The sequence below is a fragment of the Drosophila rhopaloa genome, unplaced genomic scaffold (genome assembly GCF_018152115.1).
Source record: "Drosophila rhopaloa isolate 14029-0021.01 unplaced genomic scaffold, ASM1815211v1 contig_2, whole genome shotgun sequence".
NCBI classification, from domain to species: Eukaryota; Metazoa; Arthropoda; class Insecta; order Diptera; family Drosophilidae; genus Drosophila; species Drosophila rhopaloa.
The window spans coordinates 15600509-15612589 of NW_025335083.1; the positions used below are offsets into that span (position 1 = coordinate 15600509).

General features: G+C 37.9%; 3 protein-coding genes across 3 annotated transcripts in view; 2 read left to right on the forward strand and 1 right to left on the reverse strand.

The window, feature by feature from the left end:
• Positions 1 to 5957, forward strand: part of LOC108053447 (putative uncharacterized protein DDB_G0271606) — a 96641-nt gene extending 90684 nt beyond the window's left edge. Inside the window, exon 2 of the mRNA XM_044460319.1 lies at positions 349 to 5957. Within this exon, the coding sequence (XP_044316254.1) occupies positions 349 to 3111 (2763 nt within the window). The 3' untranslated portion in view covers positions 3112 to 5957. The remainder of the gene's footprint in view (positions 1 to 348) is intronic.
• A 1528-nt stretch (positions 5958 to 7485) lies between these two features.
• Positions 7486 to 8314, reverse strand: LOC108053449 (accessory gland protein Acp29AB-like). Its single transcript, XM_017136092.2, has one exon. The coding sequence runs from the start codon at positions 8302 to 8304 to the stop codon at positions 7561 to 7563; it is 744 nt and encodes a 247-aa protein (XP_016991581.1). The 5' UTR covers positions 8305 to 8314; the 3' UTR covers positions 7486 to 7560.
• Positions 8315 to 9660: 1346 nt separating this feature from the next.
• On the forward strand, positions 9661 to 11095 carry LOC108040858 (serine protease inhibitor 42Dd). Its single transcript, XM_017118550.2, has 4 exons — positions 9661 to 9681; positions 9745 to 10580; positions 10645 to 10837; positions 10904 to 11095. Exons 1-4 carry the CDS (start codon positions 9669 to 9671, stop codon positions 11029 to 11031), a joined length of 1170 nt encoding a protein of 389 aa, XP_016974039.2. The 5' UTR covers positions 9661 to 9668; the 3' UTR covers positions 11032 to 11095.
• The last annotated feature ends 986 nt before the right edge of the window (positions 11096 to 12081 follow it).

The window sequence follows — 12081 nt, forward strand, 5'->3', positions numbered from 1 at the left end:
GACGGAGTAGAAAGGTAGTTAAATATTGAACTGGTATTAAAAAGCTTTCCAAAAAATTATGGTGAAGAATGGTAATTTTTTCATAAGTTTTATTAATCTCTTATATTCCAATAAGCCAATTATATATATCTGCCTCATTGGTTAAACTACAACTGGAGGTGACTTACTTACTTGCTGTCAAGAAAGAAAGAAAGCATTCTCAATAGAATTTAATGTAATACAAATTGGGACTTCTTTTGAAATGACACCCCTTGCACTGTTAAAAGTTATATTTATTTTTTCTGTGTATTTGTTCTATGATCAATCGATTTTCTAACAACTCATTCTTTTCCTTTAATCACTTTGCAGGCGGAAATGCTCATGGACGATGGTCTCCTGGGCTCGGGGCATGTTCTTGGCTTGGCGGGACATCCTCATGGACTGGTAGGCGCCTTGGCCCCGCCCCCGCCGCCGCCGATGAAACAGCCCCAGATGGACATTCCCAGTGGCAAGAAGCAGCAGCAGCAGCAGCAGCAGCTTAAGGGGGCGTCGACGGCTGCCACGCCCGCGCTGGAGTATCACTATCAGATTATGTATGCGCAGTGTGTGCAGCAGCAGCAGCAGAGGGAGCGGGAAAGGGAGCGAGAGCATCTGCCACACTCGCACTCGCATTCGCATCCCCTGCCCCACCAACATCGAGCCGTACTGGTGGCCACCGCCCCCCACCCACATGGACCGCATCACCACCCACCACCCACGCTGAACTCCTCGTCGGCCTTCCGACCTTGGGGACCCACCACCGCCAAGGCTTTTCTGCATGCCTACAATGCCACGCTATCTTCGCTACCCTATACCTGCCAGGAACCACCCAAGCTCCAGAATCCGGAGCGAGTGGTGCGGAGTACGGACAAGAGATACGCGGAGACGACTTACCAACCCAATGTGGCCTTGGCACCGCGGAAGAGTATGCTCTCCAAGGAGCGGGACAGCGAGAGGGAGCGCCTGGAAAGGGAGGTGATGGAGCGGCAGAAGTTGCGGGAGAAGGAGCGGGATCAGCAGGTGGTGCACATCAAGCTAGAACGCGCGCAGACACCCACACCACCCACAATATCGCCGCCCGAGGATGTGGCAGCACCTATGGAGGTCGTCGAACCACCGCACACCTCCTCGAGTGGCAGCAATTCACCACTACCCGCCCACCTGCCACCCGCAGCACCAGCCACCGCACCACCGAATGCTGTCGGTGGTGCACCGCCGACACCCACTAACCTGCGGAACATGCGCAGTCCCGAGGAGTTTTCGGCGGGTGGCAGTAATGAGATTACCTCCTCCACCTCACCGCACCACCAGGTGGTGCAGCAATCGGCCGGAGTCCAACCACCGTCGCAGCACATCATAGCCACCGTTAATCAGCATGCCAAACTTTTACCCAGCTCTAGTTCGCTGCCAAACGGTAATGGCAGTTCGTCGCTGGCAGCCACAAACAACGAACCAAGTCGGATTAGGATCAACAAGAACCTGATGAGTCAGCAGCCAGTGGTGGGGGTGAGTGGCATTGCCCCACATCACCACCAGCACCATTCGACGCACATGCATCACTACGGCCATGGGTACTACAAGAGTCAAGCCTCATCACCCACTCAATCCTCCAGTGCTGGCCTGAACCTGAGTACCCATTCATCGAATGTGGTCAGTTCGCCGCATCATCCGAACCATCATCAGAAAACGCAGCATAGTTCAGGAGGATCTGGCAACCATAGCCTGCAAAATGGCAAGCCCCATTTGGGCAGTGAATTTGAGTTATCCACGGACACTGATGATACGGACAGTCTGAATGGTGAGCCCGATTCGAGTGCCATGCTACCACCCTGGGAACAGGCGGTCGAATCCTTGAGAGAAACTCGTCCCAGAGATCGGGAGAGGGTGCTCCAGCTACTTCAGCGATTACTGCAGGAGAACCATCAGTATCGATACAATAACATCCAACTGAGTGAGCTGCTCCACAAACAAGACGCCCATATAGCCGATCTTACGGAGCAACTTCAAAGATATCGCAGACAGTTCGAGGAGCAGGACTGCAAACTAGATCTTCGAAAGATGCCATTCAAGCAGCAAACTCGACTGGAGGAAGTGGTGGATGAGAGTCGAGGAGAGCCGGAGGAGGACGAGGACTTGGAGGAAGAGGAAATGGAGGACAGAGCTAATAACAACAATCAACAGGAGCTATCTCCCCTGATAAAGCCCCCAACAAATGGCCTGCGACGAAGTGCCACGCCCCTTAACTGTTGTCGGAGTGAGGGGGATTGCGAAAAACTGGAAGAGCCAGAAAACAAAAGAATGAAGCTGCAGGAAGAAGAGAAAATTCAGGACAGGCAGGTGGAGGAGGAGGAAAGTCCCTCAAATAATTCGGAGCCAGACGATTTGGAAAAGACGCTAGAAAATGACGATACATCTCCCCCCAATGATAATATTAAAAGTCCCCAGCCCAGTCAAATCTCCAGCGATGAGGAAATGGAGGAAGATGAAGATGAAGAGGAGGAGGAGGAGGATGAGGATGAACGGGTTCAGATACAAGCTCCCCACAGCAGTGCCCTGGCCACGCCCCCCACGGCGACAACGCCCCTTTCACCGGACTCGGCGGCAACTGCCGGCCAGTTATTCGATAGCAGCAATAGCAGCGATGAGTCCTCGATGAAGAAGGCCCAAATGTCCGCCTGCCATGCACTGGAAAAAATCAGCAGCAACGTCGCCAGCGATGAGAACAACCAAAGGCTTGAAGAGGAAAGCCAGGAGGAGGAGGCGGAAGTGGAGGTGGAAGCGGAGGCGGACGAGGATCCAGATGAAGAGGACTCCGATGACGATGAGATGCCATTGCAGCAGCGACAGCAGCAGCAACGCCAGCGGGTAGGACCTCAGACCGCGGTCAGTGGATCAGCCCCTGCCGGCCACCATCAGGCACCACCACATCCACATCCACATCCACATCCACATTCACAACCACATCCACATCCCCCCATGGCCACCAAGGCCAGCAAGAAGCAAACGCCACCAGCACCACCCACAACAGCCACATCCGGCACAACATCAGCGACAACGAACTGCGAGTTACAAATCAAAAAGGAAATAGCCTAGAGATAAATACCCAAAAAAAAACCTCTCAAAGAAAAGCTCTTTCGCACACACAACAAAGCAGTTAAATCATAGTTAAGATCCCCATTTTATTTCAAAAAAGAAAGTGCAGCCGAAATTCAAGCACAAAACATAAACGCACATATTGCCCATTTGAGGGGTATTATAAAGAAAGCAAATATTTCGCAAATAGGGAGGAACAAAGTATAATTCGATATTTTTTGTAAGGGTTTTCAAAATATCTGCTAAGAAAAACTGGCTTTCAAACTCTTTTAATATAAGGGGTTTACGATATGGACTTTGAGTATTTAAATTAAAAATCACTTTTTGTTAAGATGATTTTGATTTTGATTTGATTTTCAAATAACTTGAGCCTTCTGCGACTCCTTTAATATTTTATTATTTTTAATAAATTTCCAATCAACAGTTTAAAGGCCTTTTATATTAACAGAAATTCGTTATAACTAAACTTAAAATCCAGGGAATTTCATCACTTTCAAAACCAAACATTTCCCTAAAAAAAACAATTTAAAATTAAAAATATTTTTCAAAACGCTTTCACATAGCTTGAATTGATCTCACTTATATAAAAAAAGGAAAAAAAAACAAGTTATTTAGGCTTCCCTAATTCGAAAATCTTTCAGCGTGCTTGCAGAAATTATAAATGAAACCAAAGCTTTAAAAAATTTAATTTTTGTATATTATTCAACGACCAACTTGTGCGTGTGTTAATAGCACTTATAGTTAAACCTAAATAAGTTATTATTTGTTTTAACTTGAAAACTTTTAAACCCAAAATAATATTCAAATCGAGGCTTTGAAAGCAAAATTTAGAAAAGGTTTTTCTTTGTTCAGACAGGCAGCTGGTTCTTATTAAGAAGGATGTTATTACATTTAGTTTGGACCCTAACTTTAAGTTGAACAGACAAATCGATAGAGCAAAATGAGAGGACACACAAAATGAACCCACCACAGATAACAACAAAATTAATGCTAAAATATTCTAACATAATTCTTATTAAAGAAAGGAAAACCAATATTAATAAATAAGATGTTGCCGCGTTAAATTATACAATACAAATATGAGTAATATTCTACGATATATGATAGTTGATGAGCAGCAAGTGCGGGATTATTAATTAATGCTAAGCCTTCACGAAAAGCATAAACATATACATAACATACATAAAGATTAATATTTATTGTAGCTGCTAATTCGAGCAATTATCTTATTTGTAAAATTATAGCCTTCTGTTCTTCTTCACCTTTTAAGCTTTGCTCTGTAGGCATTTAGTTTCGTAGATTGTAACCATACAACAACCACATTTGCTAACTAGTTCATAAGGCTTATCGTTGGCTAAGTTCTTTGTCTATTGTGAATGACATCGAATGGTCATCAGTTTTTTGTAAATATTATTTTTCCTTCGACGAGATTAGAGTACAACGGATTTTAGTTGCCAACACTTTGTGAGAAACATATGTATATGCTAGATAACTTCTGGATGATAACCAACTGGAAACAAACCCAAGCCAAGAGCCAAGCGAAAAGAGCGCAGAGATTTCAAAAATCTATAAACTTTTGTTATAAAAACATATTTCATAAATTATTTATGCCTGTGTGTGTTTGTACTTTTTAAAAGAAAACATTTCGTTCTGTATTTAAGAATACAAATTCTAACCTAACATAAAACAAAACAAAAAGAAAAGAAAAGAAAATTTAAACATTTAAACAAATTCAAACCAAAATTTGTCTAGATCCTAAGCTAAAATTGTGTAAAATTGTATAAATTTAAAAGAGCTATAAACGAAACATTTAAACCATTTAAAAACCATTTAAATTGAGATATTAAGCATGAAAAAATCCACTGTTATGCATATTTAAAGAAGTTAAATAAAATATATGGAACAAAAAATGAAAAAAACAAATTACAATTGCTATGCAAAAATAAAAACAAAAATATACAAATTATTGTAAATGAATTCTCTCCATTTTTGTGTTTTATTTGCCAGACCAGAACCAGTACGATAATAAACGAATTACATTAAATAAATTATAAATCACAGCAATACAGAAAAGTACCGAATAAATAGGGACGAAAAATGGTTAATCAAAAACGTCAAAACGGTTTTCAGCAAATTTCGTGTATTTATGGCCAAATTTTATAAAACGATAAAAATAGTTGAGCATACAGAGACGAGAAAAACCCAAACATTTTTTGTATCATTTTTGCTAACAACCCAAAGAGATAAACAACAAAACAAACAATCATTTTTATAATTAAACGATTAAAATATATTGACAAATTTTACATAACCCGAGTGTTTATATATGACATATTATATATTTAAAATTAAATACGATATAGAATGATGCCCAGCAAAACACGAGCATCTTTGCCCCGCTTAATGAATCGACTTGATATTGTTAAAACTTAAACGTGCAAAGGCTAAGTAACCAGAAGAACAAGAAATCACAAAATAATGGCATAAGTTATATATTAATTATTTAAGCATGCAGCAACAAATCCGCGTCTTGTCAAAATACAACATATACATAATTATATGTCTGACGATTCAGAATGCAGAAATAAAATGTACAAATTGTGGAGCAAATAAACAATAGAAAATATAGTGAGAATTCGGAGAGGAGTATGAACGAAAACTTAAAATGAAATGCACCACATGCAAATAAAGTTTAATCAAATTAAACAGTTAATGAAAAAACAAATTTGACTTCAACGTTTCATATTTAAGTAGTGCAGAAACAAATAAATACAAAGGAAAACAAAAATAAATTATTACACATGTAATGAAAACAAAAACAACAAATAAAAAAGCGATAAATATTATGCAAAATATGTCAATGTGATTTTTATTTGCAAGGGAAAACTGCGGGAAATGACCACATAAGTAAGAAAAGGAACCATTTATTTAAAATAAAAAACAACAGAAATATCACTTTACAAAACTGGCTTACTGGGTTAAAAAGAATAATTTTTTTCAAATTAAGAAACTTCGGATGTGTTTGCGACTTAAGCTTATCAAATTAACATTTTAAAGCCAGTAGTCATAGCAGAGAAAATATTTTAACATTTATATAACAAAGAAATGATTAAATTTAAAAAGTATTCTGGCCAAGGGGAGTCCCAGAAATTGCTCTAACAAAAAGTTTCGTGATTATACATTTTTGGATATTTCAAAACCTACATAGATGCCAAAAAATAAGTTAAATTTGAAACACCCTTTAATGACAGTTTTGTATATTTTAAGTAGCAAGCTTATAAATTAAATTATATAATAATAATAAAGTGATAGGCATAACAGTGTATTAACAGATATCTGCTGTCAATCGTTTTGTTTTAATTTTAACAACGCCCAATTGCACGCAATGTATTTTTTCGGAATTAAAAAAATTAAACTGCCCAACAGTATGCAATTCAATAGTACCGCTTAATCAAAGGCAATATTCATATGTCATAAACGATTTACAATTATCATGAATCAGAATAAAATAATTTTGTTTTTAATATTTTTCACCCGTGCGAAACTCACAATGAAAAAGATACAATAATTTCTTTAAAAGTTTACCTTCACTAGTAGGGCTCATTAACTTTTATTAACGGAATTGTGGATGGCCACTTAAATATAATATCTATTAACCTTATATTACCGAATAACAAAAACAAGACGGAATAGATTTATAGATTCTTTGGGTTTTTGAAGTTAAAATTACCTTAGGGTCTTGCTTACTATGTTGAATTAATAGCTCAACATAAATAAATGAGCTTAAGTTTGATTTAATGGGTACCGGACTAAAATAAAAATGTTACAAATTTAAGCCAAGCGAAGATAAAATTACAAAGAATAAAAAAAAACGTTTTGAAATTACAGGAACAAATCGTGGCAATTAAACAACATTTCAGTTTACGCGATGGCAAATTAAATACAAAAACAAAAATTCTGATAAAAAACATACATATATAGATTGTGATTTATTTATTAAAAGAAGCACTAGTGTACTCTCTGAATTATAAATACCACAAGAATGAATGTACAAAATAGCGGAAACTCTTCAACAAAACAGATATATTTCCAATGTGGTGGATTGACGATAATCCTGCTGTTTATAAGGCAGACTCAACGTCCATGTCCGCCATAGATTGCCAACGGCAATAGCTCAGAAGAAAACGGGTAAACTCCAAGGAAACATAGAACAGGGATTGAGATAGTGACTTAGAGATGATAACTTGCTTTTCTCATACAAGTGACAAGAAAGTAAAGCTCTTAAAAGTTATCTATAAATCTTTTCTACGATTTTCCAACTTTGTCCTACTTTTTTTCAAATAAAAGGCATTATTTTTAAAAGAAAGTGAAATAAAATTTATTTTTGATTGCTTTTTTTTAGATCTTTTGAATTAACATATTTTTGTCGTTTCTTTTATTTTAATCCAACTAAACTGTATCATCCGCCTGGCAAATAAAGTGTTTAACTCCAGTGCAACTGTCTGCCCACATGCCACCATCATGCATGGATACGCAATGCTGACTCTTGTAGTCGTATCTGGGTTCACCCGGTTTCCACTTCAAGAATGGAGCTTCCTTGCCAGTTGCCTCTACTATGAATTCGCCCTCCTTCTTAATATCGTTTATGTCCAACGTGTAGCTAGTACCTTCCTTCAATTTCTTGCTGATCTCCCCGAATTCCCATTCGCTTTCGATGGAGGCTAGTTGCCCATCCATTTTGCGACAAAACTTTATGGCGTCAGCCCAACCCAGTTTAAGGTTGTGTTCGATGTAAAAGAGCCTTTTGCCGATTTTTTCAAACTGGAGCAATTTAGCAATTTTCTTATCCATTTTTGAAAGGGTTTCCAACAAGGCCGTTTGTTGGCTTCCGATCTTAACCAGCAATGCCTGCAGTTGTTCATCTGTCTTGCTTTTTACCGCTGTCAACTGGTCCTCGATTCTTGCCAATTTAGCCTGGGTTTCGTTTAAGTTGACATTATCGCAGGTTTTCCACTGGTCCTGGTGCATGGCTATATGATTAATCAGGGGCATCAGCGCGGTGAGGCAGAATTCCCCACATTGATTCGGGGGATCCTGCAATAGGCACATAGAACGGCCAGTGTTCTCGGATCCTGACACGTTAAGAATAAAAGCAAGAAATGCACAGAAGAAAACTGATTTCAACTTGGACATGCTGAAAGAGTTTAACCGCTGGAGACGAAAGTTTAAATTGCACTGACTCGGACTGAAATTGCTGCCTTTCACAGAGCTCCAAAGTATTATTGATAAGGACGACTATATATAATATATATAAAAATATACGATATATATATATCTGCATATATATTCAAATGAATAAATTAACTAAAATTAAAATACGAGCGATAATAACGGTACAGACTGGAAAGTATTTTCACAGTCGCTTTTTGTTCGAATTGATCAAAATGAATGAACAAAAATATTATTAAGATATAATATACAAGTTATATTTATGAGTAATTATTCTTATTTTATTTAATGCACAGGGTCATCCCCTTGGTCAGTATGCTTAGATAGTTTTATATAGCCAATTCAGTTTGTCTCTGTATTATTTGGAAGCTCAGTTTAAAAGATAAAAACTTTAGCAATCGCCCTTTTATATTTGTTCGCGAATTTAATTAATTTGCAGTTTTTGAAGAAGTTATTTCTCGCTTATTTGTGTAATATAATGTTTTTATACAATTTTTGGATCACCATATTCTGGCCGTAAGGTTCTATGCAGAGTATTCACGCAGTGTAAAAGCTATTAAAATAAAACTTTCCAAATCGTATCTTTTTATGTGATTACTGATTATATTAAATGTTAAATCCGATCAAACGACTATATCCTATAGCTAAATTTGGTTGTTTAATATAAAGTTGTATATCAATGTCGGTTTTTTTTTTAACCGATTTTTGCTTTTTCATGTGATAATTGATTGGAAATTTTGTGGCGAAATCAACGATTCAAATCTGTCCGATACCTTGAGTATTCCATTATGCATGATTCCTTGATACCATTTTGTCCGATACTTTGAGTATCCCATTTTGTATGTGAGAATCGATTGAACATTTTATGACCAGCTATCGTTTTTGTTGTCCCTAATCTCGACAGCGAGAGTTTGCGAAGTTCTTAAGGCTTACAAAAAGGCTTTTAGGCTTAGTAATACAATTGACTTAGTTTTATTTTTCACAGTGTTTGATAAAAGAACTTGCTGAACGACGGATATGACATGTTAAATACGTACACAAGTTTATAAAAGAATTAAAACACATTATTTATTATCAATTTTTATTTAATGACTCATTAAACACCGTTTTGCAAAAAATAACAACAATTTAGTACTAGATCTGTAGATCAAAACTTTGAGATCAGTTAGGTGCTATTAACCAATAAGTTAAGGGTTGAAATACATCTGCGATCCGTTCACAATGGATTTTAATGGATTTGATTATCTATGACAAATCGCCATTACCTGTTGAGAATATAAAAAATCAGACTTTCACTTTAATTTCAGTCTACAGCAGATAGTCGTGAAATGAAGTTCTTTTGTGAGTGAAAAATCGCAGTTCTTTTCATGCCATCAGCATTAACAACTCCATTCCATTTTGAAGGGGTGGTCCTATTGGTCACTTCAGTGCTGGGTCAATTCACCAAGAACCTATACCAATTTTTGATCCTCAATCATGACAATACAAATGTTATTGCTTCGCCTCTCTGCGTTGAGATCGGCTTGAGTATGATCCTAATGGGAGCTGAAGGAAAAACAGCAAGAGAACTAAGGAGAGCGCTGGTTCTGCCACAGGATAAAAAGGAAGTGGCCAGCATATACGATGAGCTTCTGACTTATCTCGAAAAACGTAAAAATGTTGCCATGCTGCTAATGGCAAATCGATTATTCGTCAACGAATCATTCCGAATTAATAAGGAGTACAATGAGCAAGTGAAGAAATCCTTCAGAGCCGAGGCAGAGGCTATTAACCTAGCCGATCAAACGAAAGCAGCCTATGCCATCAGCGATTGGGTCCTTGATCAGACACTCGATAATATAAAAGGTGTAGTTTTGCCACGTAACTTGGCACCCAATGAAAGTGTGGTTCTTGTGAACGTCGCTTTTCTTAAAGGATACTGGAAAACCAGGTTTGAAAGAAAAAATACCGAGCTGGTAAGATTCGGTATATCCGAACACAAAAGAGTTTTAGTCAAAATGATGTCTCAAGTGGGTAGATTCAGAATGAATAATTTGACTTATGGCCAAATCATTGAGCTGCCATTTGCCTACTCAAACCTCTCTATGATAATCGGCCTACCCCGGCATATCAAATGGCTGAGATGGGTGGAGAAGAAACTTGAAGTGTACTCCGAGTCCATGGAAGAAGTGCTAGTACATGTGCAATTGCCAAAGTTTAGGATCGAATTTCGCACAGAACTTGTTGGCATTCTCAAAAGGGTGTGTTGAATTCGGGTGTGTGTCCAGTTTAATCTATGGTTTATATGATGTTTTCACTTTACAGATGGGCATAAGGGATCTGTTCACCGATTCCTCGAACCTTGGCGCTCTACTGGAGGAACCTGTTGCCAGAATTAGTCAGATAATTCACAAAGCATTCATAGAGATAAACGAAGAAGGAGCCTCGGCAGGAGGCGCCTCTGGAGGATCTGACCCACCTGATTCGTTTTTTTTAAGATCCACCAAGCTTGTCTCTAGTGAGTTATGGACCATACTTTATTTTAGTCCATACTATATTTTATTGCTTCTCCTTTTCTTCCCAGATAATCCGGATGATTGGCAATCCTTTAAAGCCAGTCATCCATTTGCCTTCGTAATTCGCGATAAGAAAACCATATACTTCCGGGGACGTGTCTTTGATCCTGAGATGAACAGCGCAATAAAAATATAAAATTAATTATTATGTATAATTTGTTGGTTTCAATAAAAAAGGATAATCGAGCTTTTAGTTATCGGACCTAAGTATATAAAACTCCTTTTTTAATTTTGTTTCACAGCGGATTGTGGTTTATGTTAATTTCCTGACAAATTGCCGTGACTATTTTTATTAGCACACTTTGCGTGTAAAATCACTTCACATTAATTTAAAAACCAATTTTCAATGAAGTATTTGTGTAAGTGGAACATCCCAATCTTAATTTGATCCAGAAAAATTCAAAAGCATTTCATCAGGAAAACACATCCACTAAACACTTTCAAATTGCCCGACCATAATGGACGACCATATGGATTTGTAATAAGTGCGTAAAAGATCAGACTCGAAGGTGGATCACAGAAATAGCGACCGTGGATCCCGATATAAGAGTGTTACTGTTGAATCTCATTTACATCAAAGGAGAGTGAGTTTGAGCTCGAAAAAAGTAATTAAACTAAAAAACTCGTTCTGTTCCAGACAATGTCTTTGTTCACTGTATGTATTCACTGTAGGCACTCATAAAACTTGGATGCCCAGATGCAGTACCGTTGTTCACAACTTTTTAAGCTTATCTTTCTGGTGAACGCCGTCGATGGGCTCAGAGAAATAGAAACTAATATAATTCTGACACACAACTGATAAGATAAAAAATTGTGATGCCTTAAAAAAGGTATATCGTCGAAAACACTGTATTGTCAAGATCGGCAGGATTTCGGAGAAGGTACCAAAAAAATTGAATGAGGAGGTAACAAATTCTCAATAATAAACATATTGCTATGCTTTTTGAACCTATTTATTTCGATCATGGGCTTGGGTTTAAGGAGGATGGCAAGAGCATTTCTTATATGAAATTCGTACGTAGTCTAAGTTATCAACAAATAAAAAAGACTGATATTTTTGCAATTAATTTATTACTTAAATAGGTCCATTGATTAATTATTCTTAGTGTGGGTAGATGTTTAACATCCCTAACTAACCTCTCTCACAAAAGAGAATCCAGAGAGAGTACAAAAGGTGAGAAAAGCA